The 17,893-nt window shown below is 46.4% G+C and overlaps 1 protein-coding gene across 12 annotated transcripts in view; it reads right to left on the bottom strand.

Moving 5' to 3' along the window:
- The window catches only part of Chi (LIM domain-binding protein 2 Chi), a 202,763-nt gene that overhangs the window by 111,981 nt on the left and 72,889 nt on the right, over window positions 1-17,893 (bottom strand). For 3 of the 12 annotated variants that reach the window (XM_069313317.1, XM_069313322.1, XM_069313315.1), the window contains one exon: window positions 12,474-12,518. The exons of the other annotated variants lie outside the window; for them this stretch is intronic. In XM_069313317.1, coding sequence (XP_069169418.1) covers window positions 12,474-12,518 — 45 coding nt within the window. The remainder of the gene's footprint in view (window positions 1-12,473; window positions 12,519-17,893) is intronic. 12 annotated transcript variants of the gene reach the window in all.

The raw sequence follows: 17,893 nt of genomic DNA, 5'->3' as shown, positions 1-17,893 counted from the left end.
GCACCACACTGGGGTAGAGCAGCACCACACTGGGGTAGAGCAGCACCACACTGGGGTAGAGCAGCACCACACTGGGGTAGAGCAGCACCACACTGGGGTAGAGCAGCACCACACTAGTGTAGAGCAGCACCACACTGGGGTAGAGCAGCACCACACTGGGGTAGAGCAGCACCACACTGGGGTAGAGCAGCACCACACTGGGGTAGAGCAGCACCACACTGGGGTAGAGCAGCACCACACTGGGGTAGAGCAGCACCACACTGGGGTAGAGCAGCACCACACTGGGGTAGAGCAGCACCACACTGGGGTAGAGCAGCACCACACTGGGGTAGAGCAGCACCACACTGGGGTAGAGCAGCACCACACTGGGGTAGAGCAGCACCACACTGGGGTAGAGCAGCACCACACTGGGGTAGAGCAGCACCACACTGAGGTAGAGCAGCGACCAAAGAGAAGATGGTAGAAGCAAGAGGAGAGGAAGAGAAGACGGGGAAGAATTAACATGAGACGAGAGAGGAGGAGAAAAGGGGAGAGAAGATGGAAGAGGCGGCGGAGGGAGGGGGGTTAGGGGGGGGGCACGACTAACCCACTACCCATGGGGTGGGGGGTAACCTATCAACCCCACCCTGCTGGATATACCCCTCCCCCCTCCACACCCCCACCCGCATACCACAACACCCCCCCCCCCATTTACCTCATTCCCTCCCTCCCTCCACCCTCACCCCTCCCTCCCTCCCTCCACCCTCACCCCCCCTCCCTCCCTCCCAGCATGTTACGGGACGGTTCAGGCGGGACGTTACCCTAGTTGGACTTGCCTAACGTTGAGCTCCAGCTCGTTGTTCCCGCCTCTCAACCTGTCATCAACTCGTGTACAGGTTCCCTGACCTACTGGGCTGTGTCAGGTGTGTACACACGTGAACCTGTGTGTGTGTGGAGGCGTCACCCGCTCCAGCACCGCTCTTCTCACTCCACTCCATTTGTTCAGTATTCTAACAATGAGCAAATTCTGTCTAATTGTCTCTGGTTCATTTGCATACTTAGCTTCCATCTCTTTCCCTTCCTCGTGTAACACCCAACCCAAACAATGTGTCCTCATCTACTCTATATGTCCTCTATTATCCGGTGAATTTTGTACGTGGTAATACCTGGTTGATACCTGGTTGATACCTGGTTGATGGGGTCTGGGAGTTCTTCTACTCCCCAAGCCCAGCCCGAGGCCAGACTTGACTTGTGAGAGTTTGGTCCACCAGGCTGTTGCTTGGAGCGGCCCGCAGGCCCACATACCCACCACAGCCCGGCTGATCCGGATCTTCTCTTAGAAAACAGTCCAGTTTTCTCTTGAAGATGTCCACGGTTGTTCCGGCAATATATCTCCGGCAATAATCATGGCTCTCCTAACTCTTCTGTCTTCCAATGACGGGAGGTGTAGGTAATATAATCCTGGCTGGCAATGATTACCTCAGATGTGTGGCAGGAGTGAGAGAGAGAGCATGTGTGTGGCGGGTCAGTGATGGTGGTGATGGTGGTGGAACTTGTCCATATGTTACCTGTCACTGACCACCAGGCCTTCACCACCCGCCTCCTCACCTCCTTCCATTATAACTAACTCTTCTTACCTTTTGGTAATATGTTTATTGTTTGTGATGTGTGTGTATGTATGTAGTAACACGTTGTACTGAACGTGGTGAGAATAGCTTGAGCTACCTCATCCCTTTGTGTGGATTTTACCTCAATAAACTTATTTATATTTCAATTTCTTCTTACCTGCATCTTACTACTGCCTATTTCTCACCTTCAAATTCTTTGTCGAGTCTGGCCCTAAAGTTGTGGATGGAGGAACTTCTTCAGGTGTATTCCACCTGCTGGTCGCCCGTACCCGCCGCATTTCTTCCCATTTGTTTGACTCACAATCAATGTGAGTCCAGGTTATCTTGAGATGATTTCGGGGCTTTTTAGTGTCCCCGCGGCCCGGTCCTCGACTAGGCCTCCACCCCCAGGAAGCAGCCCGTGACAGCTGACTAACACCCAGGTACCTATTTTACTGCTAGGTAACAGAGGCATAGGGTGAAAGAAACTCTGCCCATTGTTTCTCGCCGGCGCCTGCGATCGAACCCAGGACCACAGGATCACAAGTCCAGGGTGCTGTCCGCTCGGCCGACCAGGCTGTGACTCGTACGTCAGGCTGCGAGCAGCCGCGTCCAACAGCCTGGTTGATCAATCCAGCAACCAGGAGGCCTGGTCGAGGACCGGGCCGCAGGGACGCTAAGCCCCGGAAGCACCTCAAGGTAAGGAGTCAGTTCCATGACCTCTCACCATAGCTTAACACCCTTCAACTCCGGCACTATTCTGCCTGCAAAGCTCTCGATTTCTTCAGCTTTGGTTTTGCTTCACAATTATCAAAATAAGTGGCCAAGACAGGTTTATGTTCAACAAGGTGAGGAGTCCAGTCCGGCGCTGCAACACCACATTGTTCAACAAGGTGAGGAGTCCAGTCCGGCGCTGCAACACCACATTGTTCAACAAGGTGAGGAGTCCAGTCCGGTGCTGCAACACCACATTGTTCAACAAGGTGAGAAGTCCAGTCCGGTGCTGCAACACCACATTGTTCAACAAGGTGAGGAGTCCAGTCCGGCGCTGCAACACCACATTGTTCAACAAGGTGAGGAGTCCAGTCCGGCGCTGCAACACCACATTGTTCAACAAGGTGAGGAGTCCAGTCCGGCGCTGCAACACCACATTGTTCAACAAGGTGAGGAGTCCAGTCCGGCGCTGCAATGTAACGGGGGGGTGGGGGAAATGGCTCTATCTTGTCCATTATTCCACCCCCCAGTTAACTAACGAGGCCGGGGGAAACAGCTCTCTCTAGTCCGTTATCCCGTCCCCAGTTAGTTAACTATTCTAGAGCACCCTCCAGAGTTCCTAAGGCAACCTCTCTCGTTCAACACCTTGTAACCTAGGTAGTTGACTACCTAGGTGCTAAGACTACAAGGCGCCGTAACTGGATCAGCTACCCGAAACTCTAGAGAGAACTCTAGAATACAGCATCATTGCCACAAACGTATACGAGAAAACGAAAGGAAAGAAAGGAATAGTGAAGTAATTAGTGAGGGTTTGGGGTGAGAGGGAGAGAGGTGGGAGGAGCGAGGAGGGTCATTAGTTGAAAGTGAGAGTTTAGAGAAGGGTGGAGGGAGAGGTGTAGATGGGTAGAAGTAGAAGAGTAGATAGTAGACGTAGAAGAGTAGATAGTAGAAGACGAAATGCTGCCACCATCCATTCATGATCATTACATACAAGACAAGGAATGGAACTTGCCTGTATCACAAAATTCTCAAAAGATGTTATCATGAGTTCATTATTAGTATGTTCCCTCTGTACCATGTACTCATTAAAATCAGGGAACCAATAATCCCCGAGGCTTTCTCACCTCAACTCAACTCTAGGGACACAAAGTTAAACACAATTTAAATAATAAATTCATAATTATATTTCACATGAAGTATCATAATTTAGCAATTCAATTAAAATGTTCCAGTTTAATATGCAAAGTGAGTCATCATCCAAGAATTCGAGAACCCTACAACTTGACTGCCCCTGATCATCACACAACACTTGTAAAACACGACCAAGTCACCTAAATGTTCACTCACCGAGGACTGAGTCTAAGTTGAATAGAGAGGGGGGGGGGGGGGGGTCTGTAGCTTGACAGAGACTGTCTCGCCCCTGCCGGCCGACAACCTCCCTGGTAGGGACGTCTTCTCTCTCTCGTCTGCTGCTCTGTCTGTTAATCCTTTCTGCTGGATAGCTCTCCGAGTTTATATTGGGGAACCTAGTAGCTAACTCCGCCCACAAGTAGATAGCCTCCGGCACTACCAAGCCACTCCTTAAACGTCGGCTTGTTTGAAGGCTACCAGCCTACAATTAAGAGCTTAGCGGAAGCAAGGTGAAATTCTCATGATCTGACCTCAGGTCACTTGAGGTCATTAACGCTTTGAGGTGTGAGATCTCAGGCAGACAACTGGCGCCTTTCCAAATCCCTGTCTGTGACTCATATTCTATATATATTTTAAATAAACTAACCCAAACACTTTTACAGTGTTACATCTCCCCTTCTCCCCGAAATAAAGTTTTTGCAACACTGCTAAAGCAAGCTAGCTGTGTGCAACAACTTTATTAACGAAAAAAAAAAAATACATCCTAGCTAAACAAATATACCTCATCCTACTCTAAAAAATGAAATATATAGACAGACGTCCATTGTCTCTGGCTGGGCGACGTCACTGCTTGGTCTTGTAGATAATCCTGTACCACATTTCTTCAACACAACTGCCTCCGTCGCTTCTCCGTCGTTAACGCACAACAACCCTTGGTCAACCCGAAAGCCGTTACTACTTGAACTGCGCACAGGACCGTGGAATTCGGTTGTCCCAGCTGATCTGTAATTGGCCCTACGTCAGTCACCATGAGAGACGTATATTGGGGTTCTTCACAGCTATAGGGACTACAAGTTTCGAGACCTTCATATAGTTGCCAACAGTAGAAATCCCATCCTACTCTTCTTCCTCCCTGTTGCTCCAGCACGCCTCCTTCAGAGAGCTACTTCTGACAGCCACATCAAGTCCGCATGACACAGGAAGAATCACTCAACAGAGCAACATGCTTGTAGGAGGGGCGGCCAGTCAAGGCAAACGATCCTGTCTTGCAATTACGCTCCATGCAATGATGCTGACACCAGCAAGGGACACTAGGTATCATGTCTCACTCAGCTTGTCTTATCTTCTCTTCTTTCTTCTCTCTATTTCTTCTCTCTTCTTTCTTCTTTCTTCTTTCTTCTCTCTTCCTTCTTCTCTCTTCTTTCTTCTCTCTTCTTTCTTCTCTCTTCCTCCTCCCATGGGTCTTAGACAAGCGACCTGGGGTCCACTGGGGTCCGTCCGTCCTGGGGTCCATCCTGGGCAGACCGGTGTTGGTGGGACAGACTGGAATCGTTGTTGTTCCTCTTCCATCTTTACTGGGTCGTCTGGGGTCGTCTGCAGAACGACCTGGGGTCCACTGGGGGTCCGTAAGTCTTGGGGTCCACTGGGGTCCGTCCGTCCTGGGGTCCACTGGGTAGACCAATGTTGACCGACCGAGAGGGCTGCATCTTGGGGTCCCCTGGGGTGATGGTGGTGGTGGTGGCCGTGACATCCAGGTAGGGGGCTGGTCGTCGTGGTGGTGAGGAACGTCCCTGAGTGTGGTACACAGCAGCCGTCTCTCTTCTGCATATGCGTCGCGCCTCTCCTCTGGCTCCCACCTGTGGATGAACATAAAGGCGACAATACCCGTGTTCCATGCTGTTGTGTGACCCTGTAGTTTGTATAGGGTTCACACAGTCCAATTATAAGCTCTCCTCCTGGCAACAACTACACTTAAATTTTTTAAAATAATCCAATTAACACTGAATGATACTGACTTGGTGGAACATAAGACAGTAACAGAGGAAAGTTAGAGAAGAGAGAATAAGGTCATCACTACTTTTAACTTGTCACAAAAAAAAAATCAAAACTAATAGACAAAACACTAGCCTAAACTTAACTGTACCGTTCCTAATCTTACGTACTTAAATATCCATTACTCCCACCCTTAACCTACAGCCACCTACGTGACCCAGAGTGTCTCCCTAGCTTCTCCGCCGGTCAACAACCCCAAACTGTTGCCACCCCTGTGACCAGACTATCTAACGTCGAGCGTCCCCAACGTGAAGTCTACTGACATACTAAGCCTCCCCCTAGCATGCTGTACAATACCAGTACACCTCGGGTTATTGCGTTCAAATGGAGTAAAACAGTCGATCGCAATAATCTGAGCAGAACCACCACTAAATTCTACTTAAGAACTACACCTGCCACTCCCCACTGAACTGGAGACCAGCGGTGGCTGGGTGTCCCCGTGGGACATGCGAGGTCACCTGTCACACTCAGCTGACCTGCACTACCAACACCGCTAAGTTCCCAAATCGCCAAATCTTATCACTAACATTAATCACTACACACGCAAGTTCTGGTGAACATTCCCTGAACTACACAAAACTCACAAAATCACTAAACACAACACCAGAAAATCACCATCTCCTAACCTGAAAAAAAGTTCGCTAACTCGCGAATAATAAACACCTGTCAAGATCTCCCTGATAGCGCCTGAGCGGCAAAAAGACACGTGGGACTGAACAATGTTAAAAGAACACCAACTACCTACAACATTGTTCAACACCGCTGCCAACATTGTAACGGGGGGGTGGGGGAAATAGCTCTATCTTGTCCATTATTCCACCCCCCAGTTAACTAACGAGGCCGGGGGAAACAGCTCTCTCTAGTCCGTTATCCCGTCCCCAGTTAGTTAACTATTCTAGAGCACCCTCCAGAGTTCCTAAGGCAACCTCTCTCGTTCAACACCTTGTAACCTAGGTAGTTGACTACCTAGGTGCTAAGACTACAAGGCGCCGTAACTGGATCAGCTACCCGAAACTCTAGAGAGAACTCTAGAATACAGCATCATTGCCACAAACGTATACGAGAAAACGAAAGGAAAGAAAGGAATAGTGAAGTAATTAGTGAGGGTTTGGGGTGAGAGGGAGAGAGGTGGGAGGAGCGAGGAGGGTCATTAGTTGAAAGTGAGAGTTTAGAGAAGGGGGGAGGGAGAGGTGTAGATGGGTAGAAGTAGAAGAGTAGATAGTAGACGTAGAAGAGTAGATAGTAGAAGACGAAATGCTGCCACCATCCATTCATGATCATTACATACAAGACAAGGAATGGAACTTGCCTGTATCACAAAATTCTCAAAAGATGTTATCATGAGTTCATTATTAGTATGTTCCCTCTGTACCATGTACTCATTAAAATCAGGGAACCAATAATCCCCGAGGCTTTCTCACCTCAACTCAACTCTAGGGACACAAAGTTAAACACAATTTAAATAATAAATTCATAATTATATTTCACATGAAGTATCATAATTTAGCAATTCAATTAAAATGTTCCAGTTTAATATGCAAAGTGAGTCATCATCCAAGAATTCGAGAACCCTACAACTTGACTGCCCCTGATCATCACACAACACTTGTAAAACACGACCAAGTCACCTAAATGTTCACTCACCGAGGACTGAGTCTAAGTTGAATAGAGAGGGGGGGGGGGGGGTCTGTAGCTTGACAGAGACTGTCTCGCCCCTGCCGGCCGACAACCTCCCTGGTAGGGACGTCTTCTCTCTCTCGTCTGCTGCTCTGTCTGTTAATCCTTTCTGCTGGATAGCTCTCCGAGTTTATATTGGGGAACCTAGTAGCTAACTCCGCCCACAAGTAGATAGCCTCCGGCACTACCAAGCCACTCCTTAAACGTCGGCTTGTTTGAAGGCTACCAGCCTACAATTAAGAGCTTAGCGGAAGCAAGGTGAAATTCTCATGATCTGACCTCAGGTCACTTGAGGTCATTAACGCTTTGAGGTGTGAGATCTCAGGCAGACAACTGGCGCCTTTCCAAATCCCTGTCTGTGACTCATATTCTATATATATTTTAAATAAACTAACCCAAACACTTTTACAGTGTTACAGCAACACCACATTGTTCAACAAGGTGAGGAGTCCAGTCCGGCGCTGCAACACCACATTGTTCAACAAGGTGAGGAGTCCAGTCCGGCGCTGCAACACCACATTGTTCAACAAGGTGAGGAGTCCAGTCCGGCGCTGCAACACCACATTGTTCAACAAGGTGAGGAGTCCAGTCCGGTGCTGCAACACCACATTGTTCAACAAGGTGAGGAGTCCAGTCCGGTGCTGCAACACCACATTGTTCAACAAGGTGAGGAGTCCAGTCCGGTGCTGCAACACCACATTGTTCAACAAGGTGAGGAGTCCAGTCCGGTGCTGCAACACCACATTGTTCAACAAGGTGAGGAGTCCAGTCCGGTGCTGCAACACCACATTGTTCAACAAGGTGAGGAGTCCAGTCCGGTGCTGCAACACCACATTGTTCAACAAGGTGAGGAGTCCAGTCCGGTGCTGCAACACCACATTGTTCAACAAGGTGAGGAGTCCAGTCCGGTGCTGCAACACCACATTGTTCAACAAGGTGAGGAGTCCAGTCCGGTGCTGCAACACCACATTGTTCAACAAGGTGAGGAGTCCAGTCCGGTGCTGCAACACCACATTGTTCAACAAGGTGAGGAGTCCAGTCCGGTGCTGCAACACCACATTGTTCAACAAGGTGAGGAGTCCAGTCCGGTGCTGCAACACCACATTGTTCAACAAGGTGAGGAGTCCAGTCCGGTGCTGCAACACCACATTGTTCAACAAGGTGAGGAGTCCAGTCCGGTGCTGCAACACCACATTGTTCAACAAGGTGAGGAGTCCAGTCCGGTGCTGCAACACCACATTGTTCTAACACTGTCTAGACTCCCTTGAAAGCCTCTTGATTTACGTTTTAAATACCGGTTAAATGTTAGTCAACATTCCATATGCTGCTGATGTTACCCTGTTTGTGTGTGTCTCCGGCTATCGTGTAGGAATTATATCCACAAAATCGCGTTATCATTCTGATGCCCGCAGTGGCCTTATCCTTATGGTGTAGATACCTGCTGGTCTCCTTCCTCCATCCCCCATCTTCTTTACCTGACACTTGACAACACTCGCCACTGTTTCTTAGTCAAATCCTGGAATTTGTCGAGGTCTTCCTGTAACTGTGTGCAGTCCTCGGTTATTACAGTCCTCCTGTTACCTGCTTGTTTGATACCTGGTTGATGGGGTTCTGGGAGTTCTTCTACTCCCCAAGCCCGGTCCGAGGCCAGGCGTGACTTGTGAGAGTTTGGTCCACCAGGCTGTTGCTTGGAGCGGCCCGCAGGCCCACATACCCACCACAGCCCGGTTGGTCCGGCACTTCTCGATGAAAACTATCTAGTTTTATCTTGAAGATGTCCACGGTTGTTCCGGCAATATTTCTTATGCTCGCTGGGAGGATGTTGAATAGCCGCGGACCTCTGATGTTTATACAGTGTTCTCTGATTGTGCCTATGGCACCTCTGCTCTTCACTGGTTCTATTCTGCATTTTCTTCCATATCGTTCATTCCAGTACGTTGTTATTTTACTGTGCAGATTTGGGACCTGGCCCTCCAGTATTTTCCATGTGTATATTATTTGGTATCTCTCTCGTCTCATTTCTAGTGAGTACATTTGGAGGGCTTTGAGACGATCCCAATAATTTGGGTGCTTTATCGCGTCTATGCGTGCCGTATATGTTCTCTGTATTCCCTCTATTTCAGCAATCTCTCCTGCTCTGAAGGGGGAAGTGAGTACTGAGCAGTGCTCAAGACGGGACAACACAAGTGACTTGAAGAGTACAACCATTGTGATGAGATCCCTGGATTTGAAAGTTCTCGTTATCCATCCTATCATTTTTTCGGCTGTCGCAATATTTGCTTGGTTATGCTCCCTAAACGTTAGGTCGTCAGACATTATTATTCCCAAATCCTTTACATGTTACTTTCCTACTATGGGCAGATTTGACTGTTTTGTACCATGTATTATGTTTAAGGTTCTTATTTTTTTCCGTACCTGAGTACCTGCAATTTATCACTGTTAAACATCATGTTATTTTCTGTTTGCCCAGTTGAAAACTTTATTAATAACTGATTGAAGTTATTACTTCAGTCGCGCGCGCACACGCACACACACACACACACACACACACACACACACACACACACACACACACACACACACACACACACACACACCTCCAGTTTACTGTTGAGAGGCGGGACCAAAGAGCCAGAGCTCAACCCCCGCAAACACAACTAGGTGAATACAACTTGGATGAGTACACACACACACGCGCACACATACACACAAACACTACGGTCAACCTCTACCTCTCTTCCACTTCTCTCACCACTAATCAATCAATGTCTGTGTCTGTCTGAGTGTACCTGTCTGTCTATGACCCCCCCCCCCCCCCCCTGCTGCTCACCTGTGAGGATTCATTACCGGGACACGTGGTCTTGTTTACAAACATTACTGACTCTCCACACACTGACCAGTCACCGTCCGGCCTCTCTGTCTCCTGCACGCCTCACCTAACACAAGCCGGAGTTATTTACCCCGGGAACCCCCTCCCCCCCAACCCCATTATTCCTGAGGAGTTTAGCGCAGAATTTTGAGCCCCAGGAAGGAGCTCCAAGGAGCCCCAGGAAGGAGCTCCAAGGAGCCCCAGGAAGGAGCCCCAAGGAGCCCTATAGAGGAAGGAGGACCGTGATCACATGATAGCATCAGACTGCATTACCACGTGTATATTATTTGGTATCTCTCTCGTCTTCTTTCTAGTGAGTACATTTGGAGAGCTTTGAGACGATCCCAATAATTTAGGAGTTTTATCGAGTCTTTGTCTGCCGTCTGTAAATCTGTTCTTTCACTGGGTCACAGAAAATAATTTGCTGTTTAATGAAGATTAGTTCCAGCTCCTACGCTACGGAAAAAATAGAAAGGGAAAAACGTGTGTGTAATATATATATATATATATATATATATATATATATATATATATATATATATATATATATATATATATATATATATATATATATATATATATATGTGTGTGTGTGTGTGTGTATCACGAAAATAAACACGTGATTAAGAATGTGACAATGTCAGACCACGGAGGAAAAATGAAACAGGAATTTCCTTAAGTACTTTCGTATATTAAATACATCTTCAGAAGGTCTTCACCTTCTGAAGATGTATTTAATATACGAAAGTACTTAAGGAAATTCCTGTTTCATTTTTCCTCCGTGGTCTGACATTGTCATATATATTATATATATATATATATATATATATATATATATATATATATATATATATATATATATATATATATATATATATATATATATATATAATAGTACTCGCGTCCCACGACCACCTTACCTTCAAAGAACACAATAAAGTAGGTGTCAAACCTGCAAGAAATGAGAGGGTGGATAAGAAGAACCTTTCACACACGAGATGCCAGACCAATAATGATACTTAAGACACTAGTGGCGTCTAAGATGCAATATTGTTACACATTTCCAGTCCCATTCTAAGCTACAGAAATTGCTGACTTGAAGCCCTTACAAAGGTATTATATTGCCAAACTCCACTGACTATAACATCTAAATTATTGAGACTGCTTACAATTTTAAACCCGGTATTCTCCAGAGCGCAGGCGAGTGAGATACATAATAATTTACACTTGGAAAATATTAGAAGGACTGATGCCAAACCTGCACACAGAAATAACACCACAATGAGACCATGAAACATGGCAGGAAGTGCAGAACCGCTCCAATGATTAGCAGAGGTGCAATAGGTGTGGTGAGAGATAACACTGTCAACATCAGAGCCGCGAGACTCTTCAACACATTCCCTCTACACGTAAAGAGGCATAACTACCCGACCTCTCGTGGTATTCAAAAAATAAATTGATAAACACCTCCAAAGGATACGTGATCAACCAGGCTGTGATTAATACGTCAGGCTGCGAGAAGCCACGGGAGACATGTTGACCAAACAGGACCTCGTGGGTGGCTGGGATCATCCTAGGACGCAGGTTCGAACCCTCATCACGGCCCTTGTGGATTTATTCATTTAATGTATCACGCTATTGTGATTACTGTGTGTATAGCCAACTGTTTTGTTGTGGCTATGTGGGCCTGCGGGATACTGCAAGCAACAGCCTGATGAACCGCTATGACAAGTCCAGCCTGGCCTCAAGCCTGACTACGAGCTAGTAGCACTACCACCACCCAGGTCGGGAACACACACAGGTATAATCCAGTGGTCGGTAAATCCCTCCCCCCTCCCCCCCCCCCTCTTGGCAAATCCAAACACTCAACACTGGAATGAAATCAACTTTTCCCCAGAATACTTGAGTCAACATTAAATATTTGACAATCGATCAGCAGTGGTCCATGACAGCCATCCCCCCCCCATTGGGCCCCCCCTCCCCCCACCACACCCCCTCGCCACTCCCCCCTCCCCCCCCCCCCCACGCCAGGTCCCAGCGAGGCGGCCCCACCAGGTCCCACCAGAACCAGTGCTGGTACTACTAGGTATATGTGCTTCCATGTATACATGCTCCCCCATGTATATAGATATATATATACCCTGTGTGTACATGCTCCCCCATGTATATAGATATATATATGCCCTGTGTGTACATGCTCCCCATGTATATAGATATATATGCCCTGTGTGTATACATGCTCCCCCATGTATAAACGCCACATATATACGTGCCCCACACCACAGAGAGTAGCAGCTACACGTACACCCCAACAACCAAGCCAATCACAGAAAGCACATATAAACAGAACAACACAAGCGGTGTGTGCAAAGCTGGCAGCACTGGAACAGCCTTCACGAACCTGTGACAACAACGACTCATTCAGAGAAATGGATTTCACCTACGTGAGACTGGTGCTAGAGTATGCAGCAACAGCATGGAACCAGCACCTAATAAAACACAAAAAGAAAACTAAATGAGTGGATAGTTTGAGGATAAGCTGGCCAAGAGTTTGGCATCAGAAACAACACAGAGCAGGAATGGGGCAGTAGAATGCTACGCCACATTACTAAAGAGACTTCGTTACACTGACGCACACAATGTGTACACCTGACACCAAGGAGGGCCACACCTGACACCAAGGAGGGCCACACCTGACACCAAGGAGGGCCACACCTGACACCAAGGAGGGCCACACCTGACACCAAGGAGGGCCACACCTGGCACCAAGGAGGGCCACAGATGCAGTACTGAGGGAGATAAGAAACTAAGTGTCGACAGAAGAGCCAAGCAACAGAGGGCCGGGAGTCGAGTCTGGCCTCGGGCCGGGCTTGGGCAGTAGAACAACTCCCATCAACTCCATCAACCAGGCACACACATGTGTGGGCTCAGGAATCTGTACATTAGTTAACTGACAGTTGAGAGGCGGGACCAAAGAGGCAAAGCTCAACCCCCACAAGCACAACTAGGTGTTCACCTAGTTGTGTTTTGCGGGGGTTGAGCATTGCTCTTTCGGCCCGCCTATCAACTGTCAGTTAACTGTTTACTAACTATTTATTTTTCCTCTCTCCACGCCACACACACAAACACCCCAGGAAGCAACCCGTGACAGCTGACTAATTCCAAGGTACCTATTTACTGCTAGGTAACCGGGGCATTCAGGGTGAAAGAAACTTTGCCCAATTGTTTCTGCCTGGTGCGGGAATCGAACCCGCGCCACAGAATTACGAGTCCTGCGCGCTATCCACGTCCTAGGCGAGGACATGGCGCGGAGAACCTACAGAAATAAGAGGCCAGCAGAGGCACATACAGAGAGCCGGGATTCATTACCTCACATTGAGAAGAGAAGCAGAAAGACAATACGACGATGATATAGCAAATAAAGGAAAGGCCCCAACCCAAAGTGCTGCTCGGCCACATCTTGAGGAAAATAAGTAAAGGAACAGGTAATGAAACTTGAGGAGAGCGGCAGACAGGTTCACTACATGTGGCAAGGTGTGCTGTGAGGAACTCAATAAGAGATTCCAGGAAGTCTTCAAAATAGAGCAAGGAGAAGTAACTGAAATAAGATAGCGAAGAGGGAAAGGGAACTATCAGGAGAAAGCGTCAAGCCACTACGACTATAGCACTGGGAAGAGATCAGGATAAGGACGGGGTGGGGGGGGGGAGGAGGGAATGGTGACCAACCACTTTGGCAGTCGGGGATCGAACGCCGACCTGCACGAAGTGTAGGTCATTGCTGTATCAGTCTAAACGGTTGCTATAACCAGGCACCATGGGAGGGGTTTGAGGTTAGTAGAGGTGAGGTAAGGAAGAATTTGCTCGAACTGGATGTGACGAAGGCTATTGGGCCCGCCCGGATCTCGCCCTGGATATTATAAAGAATATCCATGGTGTTCATATTTATTAAAAAAAACACCACTGTCAGTGGTGTATAACACCACACTGTCAATGGTGTATAACACCACACTGTCAATGGTGTATAACACCACACTGTCAATGGTGTATAACACCACACTGTCAATGGTGTATAACACCACACTGTCAATGGTGTATAACACCTCACTGTCAATGGTGTATAACACCTCACTGTCAATGGTGTATAACACCTCACTGTCAATGGTGTATAACACCACACTGTCAATGGTGTATAACACCACACTGTCAATGGTGTATAACACCACACTGTCAATGGTGTATAACACCACACTGTCAATGGTGTATAACACCTCACTGTCAATGGTGTATAACACCTCACTGTCAATGGTGTATAACACCTCACTGTCAATGGTGTATAACCCACCAAAGATCAGAGGGTATGCATCCTATAATAACAGTAACGCCACAGGCCTATTAACTTACGTCAGAAGTGATTTGCCGCACATTCTTGTGAGCACGTCACACAATGTACACACACAGTACCATCACTTTCATGTACAAACTACAGCAGGCCACTTTTCATTCCTCAACGTATATGCCAGAAGCCAGAAACTCAATGTAACATTGTTCCCAGATCTAGACAATCATGGGACAATATACATGGGAGATTTTAATGCTAGACATATTACGCTGGGAGACAGTACTAACAACGATAATGGATGCAAATTTATCAAATATGTTTATGACAACAGATTAACCGTGTATACTACGGACACCCAAACTCATTTATTGGGAGGCAGACTTGATTATGTAATGGGTAGAAACCTTGCGCAAGATAGGATGGAATGTTCGTTGGTAAATCACTTAGTTAGTGATCACTATGCAGTTTCTGCTTCCTATGAGGTACAGTGTGATGTACCTAATAGGCATCAGAGACGGAAAATGAATATTCCATATGGCTTGCATGACCACTTTATTAATTGTATATCAAAATGGTATCAAGATTACACAATAACGAATGTACAAGCCTTCTCCAGAGATCTCGTTGATACGATTACTACCTACTACGACACATGGGTGTGTTGGGGAACAGGTCGTAAGCCTAGCAGAAGTGGGCAACACCTGCCACCACCCAAGTGGGTCCTTGACCCCGTATTTGTTAAAGAACATGAACGAGTAAAGCAACTTGGAGATACGTACAAACGAACCAAAGCACAAGGTGACCTGCATGCATTTCTAGTTGCAAATAGAGAGGTGAGAGACATGAGCAACGTCATACGTAATAAACATTGGGAAGAGTTCCTACAAAGTATAAATGAGCAAACAACACTTGTTGAAGTTTGGGAAAAGATACGGAAAATCTCTAGAAGCAGCCCAACCAAACCGCTGCACCACAGCCCACTAGAACAAGCAAACATCCTCCTTGATCAATGGGCAATAACATCAAGCTACACCTCACTCCCAATTAACATACAGCACAAACTTGATGACACACGCCCCAACAGACAACGAACCATCAATCTTGCCTGTACAGCTATCGACGTGTCGGACCTTAATGATGTAACTGAATGAGAATTAAATCATGCACTAAAGATGGGAAAATCAACTGCTCCTGGAGAGGATGGTATTACTTACAGTCTACTGAGATTAGTCTCACACGTACCAGGTAATCCACTATTAGTGTTGTACAGAATGAGTTTACGTGAAGGAGTATTACCTGATGCTTGGACAAAGAGTGTCATTGTTCCTATCCCCAAACCACACTCAGATAATTATAGACCCATATCTTTAACATCGTGTGTTTGTAAAGTGCTTGAACGTATTGTTCTTAACCGACTCATGTATCGTATACAGGGGCACCTGTCACCTTAACTGTTTGGATTTATGCCTGGGCTCAGTTCACAACACTGTTTTGCTGAGTACTTCGCACATATTGAAGCTTCCCCCCAAACAGTCTTCATCGACCTAGCAGCAGCTTTTGATACAGCAAACAGAGGAATCATACTGGAACAGCTTGCCGAGCTGGGAATACAAGGAAAATTACTGAAATGGATAAAGGGCTATTTGTCTAATCGAACAGCATATGTTTTGTTTAATGGTGTTAAAAGCACAGAGAGCAAACACTTTGAACTGGGAACTCCACAAGGAGGGGTCCTCAGTCCCTTATTGTTCAACGTTCTGATGCATAAACTTATTAAAGATCTTCCAACTAATAATGAAGACACTGTCATTTGTTATGCTGATGATATATGTTTACAGGCTGCCACCGAGCCTAGAATGCAAGTTCTGCTCGGCGCTTTTGCTACTAGAGCTGAGGAATGTGGCCTCCTTATCTCTGTACAGAAAACTCGTGCCCTCATTCCATGTGGTATTCCACCAGCCAATTATCATATAGATGTGCGAGCACTTGAGAACTGCGAGTCTTACAGATACCTTGGTGTCCCCATTAACGACCCTGGGTACCTTTCTTCTCTCAAGAGGAGACTGTGGGAGAGATTAAAGCCCTTGCGGGTCCTTGTTGGTGTCAATCATGGGCTTAACGTGAGACTTGCTAGAATGTTTTATGTATCATTTATACGCTCTGTGATTGACTACAATGCTCTACATCTCACACTGTATACTGACAAAGAGCTGAAATCTCTTGAAACCTTGCAAAATGAAGCTATGCGTCTCATCCTTGGGGCTCCAAAGTCCACGAGAATAGTTAACATGAGAGCAGAGTTAAAATTACCTACCATAAGTGAGAGAATCTTGTCTATTAGCACAGTTTTCGGCGTGAAGGCATTGAGTAGATCTAGACAACACATGAAGTTTCAAGCTAAACTTTCTAATATGCTACACTCACCTGAGGTCTATAGAAGAAGAACGAAATCTGATTATGTATATTGGTTCTACAAGGTAGCCAACTCCATCAAAATATTAAATATGTACCCAACTCGACTAATGATTAATCAGCCAATTACTCCATGGGATAACTGGGATCTATCAGTTGATTTTGTAAATGCGCCCAAGAAAGATAGTGTGCACACTACATTATTAAAACAGTTAACACTGAAAAGCATCACTGAAAGTACTCAGAGTATGGGTAACGATGTTTATCAGTGCTATACCGACGGCTCTGTAGAAGAAGGTGGACGATGTACCGGATGTGCATGTAACATATTTGAACAATCTTCTCTCGTACATACAGCAATGAAGCGCGTCAATGACTGGGCAAGTACAACTCAAACCGAACTTGCAGGCATATACCTTGCCACTGAATTTTTAAAAGACAAAGGCAGTGGACTTATATACTGTGACTCGCAGAGTGCACTGCTGGCATTGAACGCACATAGTAGTGACACCCAGAAAATAGTCAGTGATATTCGAATGAATGTTTTAGCTGCCAAAGAAAACAGATTTGAGATTAAATTCCTATGGATACCATCACATGTTGGCATCTCAAGGCATGACACTGTTGATATGCTTGCTAAGTCAGCTTGCAGAAAACCAGTGGTAGAAATTGATATGGGTGTTTCATTAGCAGTGACAAAGAGAATACTTAAACAAATATCTAATGAAAATCTCACCGACCTAACAAATTCTCAAAGACCTGAAAGTTGTAGCATTAAATATTATGATAGATATCGTGAGGAGACATTCACATATGGGACTAATAGAACAAGAACCCGGCAATGTGATGTTATAGTGGCCAGAATACGCCTGGGATATAGACGTATCTGGCAGCTTTCTCAAAACCCAAATGTCGAGTACACAATGTGTCAACTTTGTGAAAGAGAAAACATGCACTCTCTTGAACATTATATTGTAGAATGTCCCATACTGACTGACTTTCGCCCTCCTGGGCTAAGGTATGCTGAACTCTGTAGTTACTATATGAGTACTGGAACACTTGATGATATATTGGACTTGTATCCAAAATTGACCATGTAATGTATCAATCATA

Source organism: Procambarus clarkii, chromosome 75 (assembly GCF_040958095.1).
Source record: "Procambarus clarkii isolate CNS0578487 chromosome 75, FALCON_Pclarkii_2.0, whole genome shotgun sequence".
NCBI classification, from domain to species: Eukaryota; Metazoa; Arthropoda; class Malacostraca; order Decapoda; family Cambaridae; genus Procambarus; species Procambarus clarkii.
The sequence above is the reverse complement of the archived record's forward strand: the minus strand, read 5'-3'. Positions and strand labels throughout refer to the sequence as shown.